This window comes from Bombina bombina, chromosome 1, assembly GCF_027579735.1.
Source record: "Bombina bombina isolate aBomBom1 chromosome 1, aBomBom1.pri, whole genome shotgun sequence".
Lineage (NCBI taxonomy): Eukaryota > Metazoa > Chordata > Amphibia > Anura > Bombinatoridae > Bombina > Bombina bombina.
In genome coordinates, this window is record NC_069499.1 from 750994004 (window position 1) to 751013613 (window position 19610).

General features: G+C 38.5%; 1 protein-coding gene across 1 annotated transcript in view; it reads right to left on the reverse strand.

Moving 5' to 3' along the window:
- Window positions 1–19610, reverse strand: part of MCTS1 (MCTS1 re-initiation and release factor) — a 71085-nt gene that overhangs the window by 16862 nt on the left and 34613 nt on the right. Inside the window, exon 4 of the mRNA XM_053699284.1 lies at window positions 12377–12510. Within this exon, the coding sequence (XP_053555259.1) occupies window positions 12377–12510 (134 nt within the window). The remainder of the gene's footprint in view (window positions 1–12376; window positions 12511–19610) is intronic.

A 19610-nucleotide genomic window follows, 5' to 3' on the forward strand; every position in this document is an offset into this window, starting at 1 on the left:
CAGTGTGTGCAATTTTAAGAGACTTTTGTACTTCTATTATCAAATGTACTTCATTCTCTTGACAACTGTTGTTGAAAAGCATACCTGGGTAGGCTCAGGAGCAACACTACTCTAAACTAGCTGGCGATTGGTGGCTGCGCACGTAAGCCTACAGTGATTAGCTTGCCAGATGTGTTCAGCTAGGTCCCATTAGTGCATTGCTGCTCTAGAGGGGTTCAAAACATATAAAATGCTCTATCAAAATAAAGCTTTTTATTTAGGTTTCTCTGTTTTTAGTAAATCTAGACCCCCAACCAGTAACCGGCAAAACATGGCTATTAAATAAAGATCTATAATGCAAATGAAAAGATCAGTTTTTGTGAAGACCCTTAGAGCTGTGGCAATCTGACATGGCAGGATATTACCAACATGTAAATGGGGAAAACTATTTCACTATATTTTTGGATTAAAAGGTTTAGAAATGCATCTAAGAAATGTACTTATCATAAGCAATGCCAAGGCCCAGGTCACCACAGCTTTGGGTACAGCCCATAGAATTGCAAAATGTAGAGGAAAGGACAAATTGCGTAAAGCAGACCTAGACAGTGAAGTGACCCATAGAAAATGGAACCCCCTTTCACTCATTCATTTTTCAAAGTTCGAATTTAGAGAAGGACCTAAGTGGGGGTTTAAAACTAGCACTCATTCCTATGCAAATCGTTTAATCGTTAAAAGTAAATACTTTATTAAGCCATTTAGTTAAAAAGGAGAATACTAACTCCTAAAAGCACCAACTTAAACCAATCATGTGAAATAATCTTAAACTATTAACGCGTTTGTATAAACAGTGAATTTTGCACTTATAATTATTAACATTGTTAGTCACCCCTGGCACCTGATGCCGAGGACTGCCGATATCGGCCAGGAAACGGGGGTGTTCTAACATAATAGTTTAAGATTATTTCACATGGTTGGTTTAAATTGGTACTTTTAGGAGTTAGTATTCTCCTTTTTAACTAAATGACTTAATAAAGTATTTACTTTTAACGATTAAACGATTTGCATAGGAATGAGTGCTAGTTTTAAACCCCCACTTAGGTCCTTCCCTAAATTCAAGCTTTGATTATATTATACTGGGGGGTAGCACCGGAGAGTGTAGTGAGCACTGCTCTATCAATTCCTATTACTACTTTGACTAGTGCCAGTAACAATCTCTATATTAACTCATACATTTTTACCACCACATATTTACGTATAAAAGCAAGGCCAATATAAAGGGACAAAGTATTCTGTTCAAGAGAATATTACAAAATATATTACAGTGCTTTTATTTTTTAAATTGATCTCACAAAAACAACTATGATGGCAGCATTCCAAATTATTCACTGTTTTGGGTTCAGACTGTTAAACTTCAGTAAACCCCTTGAGATTTTTATATATAAAATTATTATGCGTAATGAAACAACTTTGCCAAATTCTTCCATTATTTATTTTGCCCCTTTTTCCATGTAATTTAACTCTTGAAAACAGTTTTTTCTTTGCTTTTGCTGAGAACAACTGCAAAAAATACAATTTAATCTAACATAATGACCATGGCTAGTCCTGTTGTCTGCAGACTCAAGCCCCAATTGCTTCCTCCAAATAAGGCAAGTGGGTGAAGTTTGGCTATTAAAAACAATTGCAGCAAACAGTGTTTTTATAAACAATTAGACTTGGCTGACATGCTATTGTATAGCACGGCAACAGAAATGTCTTGCAATTACAAGATGATTAATGTCCTTTTAACTGGTAAGATCATAACAAGCCTTTTACTTTCGTCAGACAGCAATGTGTGGATGCTTTTCACCCTGCAGTTGTCTTAAAGGGATACTAAACCCAAATTTTGTATTTTATGATTCGGATAGAGCATGCAATTTTATGTAACTTTCTAATTTACTCCTATTATCAATTTTTCTTCGTTCTCTTGGTTTAGTATCCCTTTAACCCCTTAATGACCAAGGACGTGCCAGGCACGTCCTCCAAAAAACATCCATTAATGACTACAGACGTACCTGGTACGTTGGTGGCGTGGTTTGGTTAGGGGGGAGATGGGTGGGACTGCTACGCTACGGGGAAAAAAAAGCAGGAGTGGGAAGGAGGGAGGGGGGGAATAAGGTAGAGGGGGATCCTATGTGGGAAAGGGATCTGGGAGGGGGTAGGGTATTGAGGGGGGACAACTACACTACAGAAAGACAGCTGCCAGTACCAAAGATGGTGGCAAATAGGTAGTGGGGGGAGGGTTAGAGAGCTGTTTGTGGGGGATCAGGGAGGTTGGGGGGTAGAGGGGGATCCTACACTGCAGAATATATATATATATATATATATATATATATATATAAGCATCCAAAAAGAAAAGCACTCACCGGGTCTTATTCAGCAAAAAATCCTTTTAATTTGTGACGTTTCGGGGTTGCCCCCGTCCTCAGACAACAGTTACAGGTATATACATTTACTCACCCTTTATACACAAACAAACCCGCTCCCAAGTGCAATCCCGCCGGCGGCGTACCGGAAGTCAGCTGCCGTGCGCAGAACCCTACGTCACCGGTTGCCATAGCAACCAGGACGCCTCCCGGCGGAATCCCTGTTATAGTAAAAACTTAAAAAGTGCATTATTTACAAAGGCTGTATAGGAATTGTTATATGCTGACAAAACAACATGTCATAATAATGGGCTTAGACATCATGATAATATTAAGTACCAAAACGGGGAAAATTATGCTTTATCCTAACACCGTAACTAACAAAAAAAAGAGCTAAACAAGCCACTCAATTTACTTTCTATTAGGACTCTAGCCACTAAACCTACAGCAAAACAAACTATATAAATCCATGAATCTAGGTTCAGAAAAGCCAAAAAATAAATCATATAAAAAAATATGGAATAAAAGCAAATATACTAAAAATTATAAAAGATACAAAGAGAACAAAAAGAAAAATCACCAAGTGAAAAATAATAAGTGAAAAAATATAAAAAAAATAATACACATATAGAATTAGAAAAAATATATAAGGGTGATAGAATCAAGAATAATAAACAAAAAAATTAAATAAAAATAAAAATGAAAAAAAAAAAAAAAAAAGTGAAAACAAACATAAAAAGAAGAGGAAGAGAACAAAAAGAATAAAAAGAGATAAAGGAAGAACACTATGGAATCACGTTTCATTCAGAGGGGGTACAATAAACAAGATCTAGCACTACAGAAGATGGATACATTGAAGCTACAGCAGGAGGATCTACTAACCTACAAGGAAACATCTTTGGAAGATAATAGAATGACGTTCTCCACAACCTTTGATGTTGACAAACCAGCTATTGCTGAGAGCATACGTAAACATTGGTCTCTTATATCTTCAGACCCGGATCTACCGTTTGAGGGGACAGCACCTCCTAGAATGGGATATCGGAGAGCGAGGTCTTTAAGAGACCAGCTTGTCAAGACAGACCCCAGGGGCTGTTATATGAAAGAGACCTGGTTGCAATCTAAACCTGGTTGTTACCGCTGCTTAGGATGTACAACATGCAATGGATTAACAACTGGTAAAGTGTTTAGACATCCCTACAAGAATAGGACTTACAGCATCAGACATCGGGTCACATGTACAACCAAATACATAGTGTATTTGTTACACTGTGTATGCGGTTTGTTTTATGTTGGGAAAACTGTGGACGATCTTCGTACAAGAATGGCCAACCACAGATCAGCGATAAGAACAGCTATTGATCGTGGTGACTCTGAACAACCGGTGGCCAGGCATTTTGCCCTATTGAAACATTCAGTTGCTGATCTAAAGTATATCATCATTGATCATGTGCCCCCTCTTACAAGAGGGGGTGACAGAGGTAGAATACTACTACAGCGTGAATCTAAATGGATTTACAATCTGGGTACCATGGCCCCCAGGGGCCTGAATGTCAACTTAGATTGGCATTGCTTTCTGTAAGATACCTCTTTTTGATATCATCTTGTTGCATGTTTCTTGGTTCTTCCTTTATCTCTTTTTATTCTTTTTGTTCTCTTCCTCTTCTTATGTTTGTTTTCACTTTTTTTTGATTTTTGATTTTTATTTTTATTTAATTTTTTTGTTTATTATTCTTGATTCTATCACCCTTATATATTTTTTCTAATTCTATATGTGTATTATTTTTTTTTATATTTTTTCACTTATTATTTTTCACTTGGTGATTTTTCTTTTTGTTCTCTTTGTATCTTTTATAATTTTTAGTATATTTGCTTTTATTCCATATTTTTTTTATATGATTTATTTTTTGGCTTTTCTGAACCTAGATTCATGGATTTATATAGTTTGTTTTGCTGTAGGTTTATTGGCTAGAGTCCTAATAGAAAGTAAATTGAGTGGCTTGTTTAGCTCTTTTTTTGTTAGTTACGGTGTTAGGATAAAGCATAATTTTCCCCGTTTTGGTACTTAATATTATCATGATGTCTAAGCCCATTATTATGACATGTTGTTTTGTCAGCATATAACAATTCCTATACAGCCTTTGTAAATAATGCACTTTTTAAGTTTTTACTATAACAGGGATTCCGCCGGGAGGCGTCCTGGTTGCTATGGCAACCGGTGACGTAGGGTTCTGCGCACGGCAGCTGACTTCCGGTACGCCGCCGGCGGGATTGCACTTGCGAGCGGGTTTGTTTGTGTATAAAGGGTGAGTAAATGTATATACCTGTAACTGTTGTCTGAGGACGGGGGCAACCCCGAAACGTCACAAATTAAAAGGATTTTTTGCTGAATAAGACCCGGTGAGTGCTTTTCTTTTTGGATGCTCATATTGTTAGTTTAAAGCACCCCGGGCAGGCTAAATAATGACTGTGTTACCGTGAGTGCTGCTACCTCTTGGGATATTATATATATATATATATATATATATATATATATATATATATATATATATAAAGCCTTGAGAGGGATCAGGGAGTGGGATGTGTCAGGTGGGAGGCTGATCTCTACACTAAAGCTAAAATTAACCATACAAGCTACCTAATTAACCCCTCCACTGCTGGGCATAATACAAGTGTGGTGCGCAGCTGCAATTAGCTGCCTTCTAATTACCAAAAAGCAATGCCAAAGCCATATATGTCTGCTGTTTCTGAACAAAGGGGATCCCAGAGAAGCATTTACAACCATCTGTGCCATAATTGCACACGCTGTTTGTAAATAATTTCAGTGAGAAACCAAAAGTTAGTGAAAAAGTTAGTGATTTTTTTTATTTGATCGCATTTGGCGGTGAAATGGTGAGAAAAACTGTATATAATATGTGTGGGTACAGTAAATGAGTAAGAGGAAAATTACAGCTAAACACAAACACCGCAGAAATGTGAAAACAGCCCTGGTACTTAACAGTAAGTAAATTGAAAAATGGACTGGTCACTAAGGGGTTAATGATAAAATCAATTAAGAGTTCCATCTAGGCATCATCTCTAAAGCTAGTGGAAATGTGTAACTTATTAAAAGATGGAATTTTCCTGAGGAGTTTGGACTTTAGAAAGACTTGTGAATATAGAACTTTGCGTTGTGGGCTTTTTAGAATTATTAAATTGTTTTGTCTTTTAAAAACGTTCTTCTCTGAAGAAAGTGGCTTTGATCTTTATTTTTATGGATATTAGAATTAAAATGACATTTTAAAATGACGAGGTTTTCAAAATGGTTAGTTTTAGGGCATTTTATTTTTAAACAAAAACAACTTTTTATTATTATAAAAACATGATTAAAGGGCCATGATACCCAAATGTTGAAACACTTGAAAGTGATGCAGCAAAGCTGTAAAAAGCCGACTAGAAAATATCACCTGAACATCTCTATGTAAAAAAGAAAGATATTTTACCTCAAAAGTTCCTCAGTAGCCACATCCCATTGTAAAGGACTTCTAAGCAGGAAATCAGTATGTCTGTCCCGGGACAGCTAAGGGATTGAGCCTTGGGCACATGTGTTATTCCCCTATTCAGTTTAAGGAAGTTTACTATGAAATTTCATGAGAGTTAAGTCAAATCTCATGAGATCACAGTAAAAGAGTTCATGACCTCAGCACTGTTGATGCGGATTGGCTGCAGTTCATTTCTTCATTATTGTTTTTTACCTGCAGCTGGAAAGCAGCTGAAGTATAACTTTTTACACATAACTTACTCTGCTGAGCTGAGGAAATTGTGAGGTAAATATCTTCCTTTTTTACATAGAGATGCTCAGGTGATATTTTCCTCTCAGCTTTTTTTTTTTTAAATGAATTTTTATTCGATTTTAGAATGAAAGGTAACACTTGGGGACATGCAGGACCCCTGTTCAAAAATACACAAACAAAAGGATCGGACACGCAGGTCCGGTTGCAATAGCTGTCAAAACATTGATACACCATAAGTAAATTGCAAAGATTTGTGGTAAAAATAATTCACCAAGATTGAACCCTGGTGTGGGCTCTGAATATGGGAGGGGGGGAGGTGGTACTTATAAATTAAATTTAATGCTCCAGAGATCAAGTCAGAATAAGTTGCAGTAATATATATTAATGGATTTGTCCATATAGGTTGAGGAGCAGATAACAAAAAATTTCAAGAGACAAGTGGGATGTACATTGTACCCAGCACACACTGTATTCAGCACCCACTGTACCTAGCACTAATTGCACCTAGCACTCTTTGCACCTGGCAAACGCTGTACGTAACACTCATTGTAATTGGCACACACCGTACCCAGCACCCGCGGTACCTAGCGCACATTGCACCTAGCACACGTGGCACCTAGCACACACTGTACCTAGCACACACTGTACCTAACACACACTGTACCTAACACACACTGTACCTAACACACACTGTATCCAGCACACATCATACCTAGCACACATTGTGCCTAGCACATGATACCTAGCATACGCCGTACCCAGCACACGCCGTACCCAGCACACGCCGTACCCAGCACACGCCGTACCCAGCACACGCCGTACCCAGCACACGCCGTACCCAGCACACGCCGTACCTAGCACACACTGTATCCAGCACACACTGTATCCAGCACACACTGTATCCAGCACACACTGTATCCAGCACACACTGTATCCAGCACACACTGTATCCAGCACACACTGTATCCAGCACACACTGTATCCAGCACACATCATACCTAGCACACATTGTGCCTAGCACACATGATACCTAGCACCCACTGTACCTAGCTCACTCTATACCTAGCACACGCCGTACCCAGCACCCGCCTTGCCTAGCACATGCCGTACCTAGCACCCATTGAACCTAGCACCCATTATACCTAGCACAGCTTGTATCTTGCACACATTGTACCTAGCAGCTACTATACCTAGCTCACGCTATACCTAGCACATGCCGTACCCAGCACCCACCTTGCCTAGCACTTTCTGTACCTAGCACATGTTGAACCTAGCACACATGGTACTTAGCACATATGATACCTAGCACGCATGATAACTAGCAAACATGATACCTAGCACCCACTGTACCTAGCACACGCCGTACCCAGCACCCGCCTTGCCTAGCACATGCGGTACCTAGCACCCATTGAACCTAGCACGCGCTGTACCTCACACTGTGCCTAACACACATTATACCTGGCACCCATTATACCTAGCACACATTGTATCTAGCACCTACTGTACCTAGCTCACGCTGTACCTAGCACATGCCGTACCCAGCACCCACCTTGCCTAGCACTCGCAGTACCTGGCACACATTGAACCTAGCACAAATGACACCTAGCACACATGATACCTAGCACCCATGATACCTAGCACCCATGATACCTAGCACCCATGATACCTAGCACACGCGGTACCCAGCACCCCCCTTGCCTAGCACACGCGGTACCTAGCACACATTGAACCTAGCACACATTGTACCTAGCACACGCTATGCCTCACACACACTGTGCCTAACACACGTTATACCTAGCATCCATTATACCTAGCACACATTGTACCTAGCTCACGCTATACCTAGCACACGCCGTATCCAGCACCCACCTTGCCTAGCACACGTAGTATCAAGCACACGTTGAACCTAGCACACATGGTACTTAGCACACATGACACCTAGCACACATGATACCTAGCACACATGATACCTAGCACACATGATACCTAGCACACATGGTACCTAGCATTTTTGGACCATGTGAAAACGTAAAGATAAAATATTGTGGTGTATATCAACAACAAATAGCTAATGAAAAAAGATATAAACCATGAGCTTACTATATACATCAGAGTAGTTTAGTAAACGTTATAGAAACATGGACCCCAGCACATCACAGCTAGTTGTTTCTCACTATGCTCTAGTGTCCGGAGTCTGATTGCGCTGTTAGGACTATAATGCCATGGGTCATTGCGTTCTGGGTATTGTTGAGATCTCTGCGGACCCTCCACAGATAAAGCGCAGCTGACCCTGGAAACTTAGCATTTGACACTTCAAGTCAACCAGCAAAGCTTGAATTTGCAGATAGAGTTCCTCCTCCATATTTTAGTATAGAAGGGTTAGGAAACTTTTTTTTTAAAAAGATGCAGTCCTTTGTGTGACTGATGACGGTTACCCGTTACAGTTCTTTTTATATAAGAAGTCCAGCTAGTTAGTGTGGATTTTCAGTATGTGACCATTGTAGTGTGTGGTAGAGCTAATATATACTCAATATACTCAATATTTACTGGATAATGTAGGTTGCACACTTTGAATGGTAGAGCTCTGGGCGCACCGATATGGGGGCTGTAATAAACAAAAGTGTAGGGAAGATGAAGACGATCAGTGCTTAAATTGCACTGTTGAGAAGTTTGTTCACTGTTGAGATGTTTTTTTTTTTTTGCTTAGCGGTAGAGAAAAGGGGCGCCCACAGACAAGCAGATACCTGCAGAGCCCTTAGTGTTGATAGTGCAGACATCTGCTAAGATTGAGCGCTAATGTAAGATAGTATTAGAGAGATTTCAGCTCGCTTTTTGGCATAATATGTTTAGCTGTGGGTACTATTCCTCTAGCTGCTCAGAATTTCACTGTGCCGTGATATTTTAGTAATGATGTGCTCTGCAGAGTGATCGTGGTGTGTAAGGCAAGAAAAGCCAATAATTTACTGCAGTCCGACGGCCTCTTAGCGCCGCTATGCAGCTCCAGATCTCTGTGAAAGCGTGGGTCTCCATCTTCCCTTTTTCACCCTGCTTGGGCTATTTGCAGACTCAGCCTTTTTATTTGTTTATTATTATTATTTATTGTCTTTTTACTTGTAGTTTGGGATACCCTTAGTCCCGCGAGAATTCAAATGCTGGGGTTTTTAATCACTTTTTTTTATATATCTACTAATCGTGGTTTACTTTTGTTCTTTTCCCTCAAGGGTGATCGCCTGCTGTGTAGTTGGAATATCTGTTCGTGCATGCTTACAATTGCGTCTCACCGGTTTTGAGGGAAGCTGGGTTGTTTCTACTGCGCTTATCCCTCCGCCATTACAGCGTGTCACTACTTCTTCTTGATTCTTATTACTCGGCGGGAACGGCTTTTGCACCTCCGTTTGCTGTGATCCGTTATGAGTTTTAGCTGTTTTGTGACAGCTCCGGTCAGGCTCTGATCTCCGTGCCTCCTTATTTCACTCCAGTATGCGCTTTCTGTAATGGCGCCTGATGCTTGCATGTTTATGAGGTACTTCTCTCTCCTCCGTTAACTATTGCATTTCCACCCCGTTTTTACATAGTGTGCTGCTAATCATGCCCGTACTTGAAGTTTTATCTCTTTATGTCTGCAACTTACATTTATTCATCTTATTAGACCCCTTATGTGCCTTGGAGTTTGCAGAGCATCAAAACATTGCGGCCATCTCTGTATGCGATCGGCTCCGCCCCCTCTCCTCTCAGCTTTTTACAGTTATACTGCATCAGTTTCAAGTGATTTAGCATATGAGTATTATGTCTCTTTAAGAAGAAATTCAGCATAATGGATTAAAATAATTGTCACTAAAGACATAAAAGTATTTGATTGGAATCAATGTGGCTTTTCTTCAACCAGACAGTTAAGTTTATAAACATATGGCATTTTGTGATAGAAAAAGACCTAGAAGATAGTTGTCAGACACGTTAAAAGGTCTTTTTTTTTCCTGCGTTTCATATTAGAGAGTGTTTCAGAATGTATTAAAGTTTTTTGATTTATATAATTTTTTGTTAGGTTTGTAGAGATGTGTCCATCTCCACCAAAAGAGCTATGGGGATTGTCCTCATCAGCCAATAAGATTAGCATTATGTACACGAGTTACTACTATATTAGTTTTAAATTAAATAGAAATGGTTTTCTTTCTAAATAAAAATATTTCCCATGTTTTTTTAAGTTATGCATCCACATCCATGATAAAATATTTGAATACAATGTCCTTAAAAAGGTTACTTGCTTTCTATGTTCCATCTAAAATGTGCAAATATACAAATAGGCCATTCAGAGTTGTTATTTTTGAATGACAACAGATATGGCAATGGCATCTATTTTTTATTATTTCCAGGGCTAGATGTTAGTATATAAGTGTTTAAAGAGAATGTTTTTGGTATGAAGGAGTAATTCCGAAACATCACAATGAAAAAAGTAAGTTTGCTGAATATATATATATATGTGTGTGTGTGTTTGTATACGACTTAGAAATTTGACTTTTTCCTATCTTTAACATTGAGTGGGCTAGTAGCTTTTAACCCCTTACAAGTAAACCATAGTGATATGTTTTCACCCCTTTATATATTTATTATATTTGCAGTGTTCTCTCCAGGGACCACCCAGCTGATTTAACTGACCACCTGGCTAAAATGTATGCCAATATGAAGCCATAATTAACTACTATTAAAGGTTTTCAATGCATAAATTATTGTTAAATCGATTTAATGTTAAATTGTGCAATCAGTCTGTGCTTTGGACAGCTTAAAAGGATGTAAACCCCAAAATTTTCATGTATGATTCAGATAGAACATACAATTTTAAACAACCTTCAAATTTGATTCATTCTCTTGTTATCCATTGCTGAAGGGACAGCATTGCACTACTGGCAGCTGGATGAACACATCTAGTTATCCAATCACAAGAGACAAATGTGTGCAGGACCAATTAGCAGCAGCTCCCACTTGTGTATGATATGTGCGTATTCATTTTTAACAAGGGATACTAAGAGAATGAAGCACATTTGAAAATAGAAGTGAATTTAAAAGTGTCTTAAAATGACATGCTCTATCTGTATCATGCAAGTTTCATTTTGACTTTCCTATCCCTTTAAAAAATCTTTATAAATACCAGCAAATGTTATAATATTGCAAAGTATTAAATACCACCCAGCTTCTTCATAATGATCCCAGTTGGCAAATTTGTACGGTATATTTATATAAAGTATTATGACTAAAAATTCCAGTGAGTGCGGTATCCTTGAAACTTTATACATTGCATTTACCTGGACCCTGGTGGTTGTTGATTTTAAAGGGACATGAAACCCAGAATTTTTCTTTCATGATTCAGATAGAGAATACAATTTTAAACCACATTCCAATTTACTTCTATTGTTTAATTTGCTTCATTCTTCAGATATCCTTTGTTGAAGAAATAGCAATGCACATGGGTGAGCCAATCACACGAGGCATCTATGGGCAGCAACTACTGAGCCTATCTAGATATGATTTTCAACAAAGGATATCAAGAAAAAGAAACAAAATTAGATAATAGAATTAAATTGGAAAGTTGTTTGAAATTGCATGCTCTTTCTAAACCATGAAAGAAAGAAAAAATGGGTTTCAACCCGACCTGTCATGCCCAGTAACACCTATGGAACAACACAACCCTGCCCACTGTCTCTCCTAATTGTGTCCTCAGGTTGTCATGACACTGCTTAGAGGCCTCCAAGCTTTCTGGTCCAAGATTACTGGATTTAAGAAACTATAAAGCCAATTAAAAAAAAATATTTCTATAGAATGTGTATTTAGAGAGGAACATAATAAATTCCAGCATCATCCTGCCAAGCTTTTTTCCCTCTGCTTTCATCTGTGTACAAATGCTGCTCTCTGGCTTTTAAGAACATCAACTTCTACAATTTTTTCGCCGACTCATAAATTTGAAGTTTGTCAGTTCCAGGTTTGTTACCCTATCACACAGAAACATGCTTTAAAGGGAACTTGTAACTACAAAATAGTTTTTGTTGTCTTGCTATAGAATATATCAGCCAAGTCTAAACATTGTTTAAAAGAAATTAACATCTTGTTTGACGCAATTGTTTTCCAGATACATCACTTGCCTCATTCGGAAGCTCCACACTGGGCCTGATTCTGCAGACAATAAGGCTAGCCCCAGACATTACATTGTATACAGTGCATTTAAAAGGATACAACCACTTTATCAGAGGCTGCTGGGTAAAGCTTTGCTCCAGGAGATGTCAAACCAGGACACATAATATTGGCTCCACTAAGGACAAATTTTATGGCTCCTTTATCAACTTGCTGATGTGGTAAAATAAATGGATCTGAAAGAAAAAAAAAACAACAATAAAAATTGTGTATAAAAAGCGCTTCATCGTTTTGTTTACACACACAGAAAAAAAGTAAATAAACTAATTTGTGTGCATAATGTTTAAAGGCTGATTTATTGCAAACATTTCAACACTGTTACAATAAATCAGTTTCGGCTAGATTACGAGATTTGTTAGTAAAGCTGTGCGTTGCCAATGCCCAGTTCCAGCTCACCGCTCACCTACAAACAACGCTGGTATTACAGGTTTTTTTAAACCCGGCGTTAGCCTCTAAAAAGTGAGCTTTGAGCAAAATTTAGCTCCACATCTCACCTCAATACCAGCGCTGCTTACGGTAGCGGTGAGCTGGCTAAACGTGCTCGTGCACGATTTCCCCATAGGAAACAATGGGGCAGATTCGGCTGAAAAAAAAACGAACACCTGCAAAAAAACAGCGTTTAGCTCCTAACGCAGCCCCATTGTTTCCTAGGGGGAAATACATTTTATGTCTACACCTAACACCCTAACATGAACCCCAAGTCTAAACACCCCTAATCTTACACTTATTAACCCCTAATCTGCCGACCACGACATCGTCGCCACCTGCATAATATTATTAACCCCTAATCTTCCGCTCCTTCACTGCCGCCACCTACATTATACTTATGAACCCCTAATCTACTGCCCCCAACATCGCCGAACCCTACATTTTATTTATTAACCCCTAATCTGCCCCCCCCAACTATATTAAATTTATTAACCCCTAATCTGCCGCCGCCAACATCGCCGCCACTATAATAAAGTTATTAACCCCTAACCCTAACACCACCCTAACTTAAATATAATTTAAATACATCTAAATAAATTTACTAGTATTAACTAAATTATTCCTATTTAAAACTAAATACTTACCTATAAATTAAACCCTAAGCTAGCTACAATATAATAGTTACATTGTAGCTAGTTTAGGATTTATTTTTATTTTACAGGCAACTTTGTATTTATTTTAACTAGGTAGAATAATTAAATAGTTATTAACTATTTAATAACTACCTAGCTAAAATAAATACAAATTTACCTGTAAAATAAACCCTAACCTAAGTTACAATTACACCTAACACAACACTATAATTAAATTAATCACCTAAACTAACTACAATTAAATTAAATAAACTAAATTACGAAAACAAACAAACACTAAATTACAGAAAATAAAAAAGAAATTAAATTTTTCTAAACTAATTACACCTAATCTAATCCCCCTAATAAAATAAAAAAGCCTCCCAAAATAAAAAAATTCCCTACCCTACACTAAATTACAAATAGCCCTTAAAAGGGCCTTTTGCGGGGCATTGCCCCAAAGTAATCAGCTCTTTTACCTGTAAAAAAAAAAATACAATACCCCCCCCAACATTACAACCCACGACCCACACAACCAACCCTACTCTAAAACCCACCCAATCCCCCCTTAATAAAATCTAACACTACCCCCTTGAAGATCACCCTACCTTGAGACGTCTTCACCCAGCCGGGTACAAGTGGTCCTGCAGACGGTCCGAAGTCTTCATCCTATCCGGGCAGAAGAGGACCTCCAGACGGGCAGAAGTCTTCATCCAGGCGGCATCTTCCATCTTCTTCCATCCGGAGCGGAGCCGGTCCATCTTGAAGACATCCGACGCAGAGCATCCTCTTCCATCCGACGGCGACTGAAGAATGAAGGTTCCTTTAAGTGACGTCATCCAAGATGGCGTCCCTTCAATTCCGATTGGCTGATAGAATCCTATCAGCCAATCGGAATTAAGGTAGGAAAAAACATAATTTATGTAAGAACTTACCTGATAAATTCATTTCTTTCATATTAGCAAGAGTCCATGAGCTAGTGACGTATGGGATATACATTCCTACCAGGAGGGGCAAAGTTTCCCAAACCTTAAAATGCCTATAAATACACCCCTCACCACACCCACAATTCAGTTTAACGAATAGCCAAGAAGTGGGGTGATGATAAAAAAGTGCGAAAGCATATAAAATAAGGAATTGGAATAATTGTGCTTTATACAAAAAAATCATAACCACCACAAAAAAAGGGCGGGCCTCATGGACTCTTGCTAATATGAAAGAAATGAATTTATCAGGTAAGTTCTTACATAAATTATGTTTTCTTTCATGTAATTAGCAAGAGTCCATGAGCTAGTGACGTATGGGATAATGACTACCCAAGATGTGGATCTTTCCACACAAGAGTCACTAGAGAGGGAGGGATAAAATAAAGACAGCCAATTCCTGCTGAAAATAATCCACACCCAAAATAAAGTTTAATGAAAAAACATAAGCAGAAGATTCAAACTGAAAACGCTGCCTGAAGTACTTTTCTACCAAAAACTGCTTCAGAAGAAGAAAATACAACAAAATGGTAGAATTTGGTAAAAGTATGCAAAGAGGACCAAGTTGCCGCTTTGCAAATCTGATCAACTGAAGCTTCATTCCTAAACGCCCAGGAAGTAGAAACTGACCTAGTAGAATGAGCTGTAATCCTATGAGGCGGAGTCTTACCCGACTCAACATAGGCAGGATGAATTAAAGATTTCAACCAAGATGCCAAAGAAATGGCAGAAGTTTTCTGGCCTTTCTAAAACCGGAAAAGATAACAAATAAACTTGAAGTCTTTCGGAAAGACTTAGTAGCTTCAACATAATATTTCAAAGCTCTAATAACATCCAAAGAATGCAACGATTTCTCCTTAGAATTCTTAGGATTAAGACATAATGAAGGAACCACAATGTCTCTACTAATGTTGTTGGAATTCACAACTTAGGTAAAAATTCAAAAGAAGTTCGCAACACCGCCTTATCCTGATGAAAAATCAGAAAAGGAGACTCACAAGAAAGAGCAGATAATTCAGAAACTCTTCTGGCAGAAGAGATGGCCAAAAGGAACAAAACTTTCCAAGAAAGTAATTTAATATCCAATGAATGCATAGGTTCAAATGGAGGAGCTTGAAGAGCCCCCAGAACCAAATTCAAACTCCAAGGAGGAGAAATTGACTTAATGACAGGCTTTATATGAACCAAAGCTTGTACAAAACAATGAATATCAGGAAGATTAGCAATCTTTCTGTGAAAAAGAACAGAAAGAGCAGAGATTTGACCTTTCAAGGAACTTGCGGACAAACCCTTATCTAAACCATCCTGAAGAAACTGTAATATTCTCGGTATTCTAAAAGAATGCCAAGAAAAATGATGAGAAAGACACCAAGAAATATAAGTCTTCCAGACTCTATAATATATCTCTCTGGATACAGATTTACGAGCCTGTAACATAGTATTAATCACAGAGTCAGAGAAACCTCTTTGACCAAGAATCAAGCGTTCAATCTCCATACCTTTAAATTTAAGGATTTCAGATCCTGATGGAAAAAAGGACCTTGAGACAGAAGGTCTGGTCTTAACGGAAGAGTCCACGGTTGGCAAGAGGCCATCCGGACAAGATCCGCATACCAAAACCTGTGAGGCCATGCCGGAGCTACCAGCAGAACAAACGAGCATTCCTTCAGAATCTTGGAGATTACTCTTGGAAGAACTAGAGGCGGAAAGATATAGGCAGGATGATACTTCCAAGGAAGTGATAATGCATCCACTGCCTCCGCCTGAGGATCCCGGGATCTGGACAGATACCTGGGAAGTTTCTTGTTTAGATGAGAAGCCATCAGATCTATTTCTGGAAGTTCCCACATTTGAACAATCTGAAGAAATACCTCTGGGTGAAGAGACCATTCGCCCGGATGCAACGTTTGGCGACTGAGATAATCCGCTTTCCAATTGTCCATACCTGGGATATGAACCGCAGAGATTAGACAGGAGCTGGATTCCGCCCAAACCAAAATTCGAGATACTTCTTTCATAGCCAGAGGACTGTGAGTCCCTCCTTGATGATTGATGTATGCCACAGTTGTGACATTGTCTATCTGAAAACAAATGAACAACTCTCTCTTGAGAAGAGGCCAAGAGCTCTGAAAATTGCACGGAGTTCCAAAATATTGATCGGAAATCTCACCTCCTGAGATTCCCAAACCCCTTGTGCCGTCAGATACCCCCACACAGCTCCCCAACCTGTAAGACTTGCATCTGTTGAGATTATAGTCCAGGTCGGAAGAACAAAGAAGCCCCCTGAACTAAACGATGGTGATCTGTCCACCATGTCAGAGAGTGTTGTAAAATCGGTTTAAAGATATTAATTGAGATATCTTTGAGTAATCCCTGCACCATTGGGTCAGCATACAGAGCTGAAGAGGTCGCATGTGAAAACGAGCAAAGGAGATCGCATCTGATGCGGCAGTCCTAAGACCCAACATTTCCATGCATAAGGCTACCAAAGGGAATGATTGTGACTGAAGGTTTTGACAAGCTGATATCAATGTTAAACTTCTCTTGTCTGACAAGGACAGAGTCATAGACACTGAATTTATCTAGAAACCTAAAAAGGTTACCCTTGTCTGAGGAATCAATGAACTGAATGGTAAATTGATCCTCCAACCATGAAATTGAAGAAACAACACAAGTCGATTCGTATGAGATTCTTCGAAAATGAGAAGACTGAGCAAGTACCAAGATATCGTCCAAATAAGGAAATAGCAAAACCCTATTCTCTGATTACAGAAAAAAGGGGCACCGAGAACCTTTGAAAAAAATTCTTGGAACTGAGGCTAGGCCAAACGGTAGAGCCACAAAACTGGTAATGCTTGTCTAAAAAGAGAATCTCAGACACTAAAAGTGATCTGGATGAATCGGAATATGCAGATACACATCCTGTAAATCTATTGTAGACATATAATGCCCTTGCTAAACAAAAGGCAGGATAGTCCTACAGTAACCATCTTGAATGTTGGTATCCTAACATAACGATTCAATAATGACAGATCCGGAACTGGTCTGAAGGAATTGACCTTCTTTGGTACAAATGAAGAGATAAAATAAAACCCCAGCCCCTGTTCCAGAACTGGAACTGGCATAAATACTCCAGCCAACTCTAGATCTGAAACACATTACAGAAATGCTGAGCCTTTGCTGTGTTAACTGGGACACGGGAAAGAAAAGAATCTCTTAGCAGGAGGCCTTAACTTGAAGCCAATTCTGTACCTTTCTGAAACAATGTTTCTGAAACCAGAGATTAAGAACGGAATTGATCCAAATTTCTTTGAAGAAAACGTAATCTGCCCTATACCAGCTGAGCTGGAATAAGGGCCGCACCTTCATAGGTACTTAGGAGCTGGCTATAGGTTTCTATAAGGCTTGGATATATTCCAAACTGGAAATAGTTTCCAAACTGATACCGCTCCTGAGGATGAAGGATCAGGCTTTTGTTCCTTGTAAGGAAAGGAACTAAAATGATTATTTACCCTGGAAAGAAAGGGAAAGCAAAGATGACTTAGAAGACATGTCAGCATTCCAAGTTTAATCCATAAAGCTTCTCTAGCTAAAATAGCTAGAGACATATACCTGACATCAACTCTAATGATATCAAAAGATGGTATCACCAATAAAATTATTAGCATGTTATAGAATAATAATAATGCTATAAAATTATGATCTGTTACTTGTTGCTCTAAAGCTTCTAATCAAAAAGTTGAAGCTGCAGCAACATCCGCTAAAAATATAGCAGGTCTAAGAAGATTACCTGAACATAAGTAAGCTTTTCTTAGAAAGGATTCAATTTTCCTATCTAAAGGATCCTTAAATGAAGTACTATCTGCCGTAGGAATAGTAGTACATTAGCAGGAGTAGAGATAGCCCCATAACCTTAGGGATTTTTGTCTCAAAAAACTCTAATCTGTCAGATGGCACAGGATATAATTTGCTTAAACGTCTAGAAGGAGTAAATAAAGTACCCAAATTATTCCATTCCCTGGAAATTACTTCAGAAATAGCATCAGGGAGATAAAACACTTCTGGAATAACTACAGGAGATTTAAAAAAAAACCTTATTTAAACGTTTACATTTAGAATCAAGAGGACCAGAATCCTCTATTTCTAATGCAAATAACACTTCTTTAAGTAAAGAACGAATAAATTCCATCTTGAACAAATACAAAGATTTATCAGCATCAACCTCTGAGACAGAAACCTCTGAACCAGAAGAACCATTATCAGTATCAGAATGATGATGTTCATTTAAAAATTCATCTGAAAAAAGAGAAGTTTTAAAAGACTTTTATGTATACTAGAAGGAGAAATAACAGACATAGCCTTCTTAATGGATTTAAAAAATAAAATCTCTTATGTTATCAGGAACACTCTGAAAATTAGATGTTGACGGAACAGCAACAGGTAATGTAACAGTACTAAAGGAAATTTTATCTGCATTAATAAAGTTTGACATGACATGCAATACAAATAACAGCTGGAGAAACAGATACCAAAAGTTTATAGCAGATACACTTAGCTTGGTAGCTCCAGCACTGTGCAGTGACTTTCCTGAAGTAACTTCTGACTCAGTTGCAACGTGGAACATCTTGCAATATGTAAAAGAAAAAAACAACATATAAAGCAAAATTGATCAAATTCCTTAAATGACAGTTTCAGGAATGGGAAAAAATGCCAAAGAACAAGCTTCTAGCAACCAGAAGCAATAAATAATGAGACTTAAATAATGTGGAGACAAAAGTGACGCCCATATTTTTTCGCGCCAAATAAGACGCCCACATTATTTGGCGCCTAAATGCTTTTTGGCGCCAAAAATGACGCCACATCCGGAACGCCGACATTTTTGGCGCAAAATAACGTCAAAGAATGACGCAACTTCCGGCGACACGTATGACGCCGGAAACGGAAATAGAATTTTTGCGCCAAAAAAGTCCGCGCCAAGAATGACGCAATAAAATGAAGCATTTTCAGCCCCCGCGAGCCTAACAGCCCACAGGGAAAAAGTCAAATTTTAAGGTAAAAAATGTTAAATTAAAATGCATTATCCCAAATATGAAACTGACTGTCTGAAAAATAAGGAAAGTTGAACATTCTGAGTCAAGGCAAATAAATGTTTGAATACATATATTTAGAACTTTATAAACAAAGTGCCCAACCATAGCTAGGAGTGTCACAGAAAATAAGACTTACTTACCC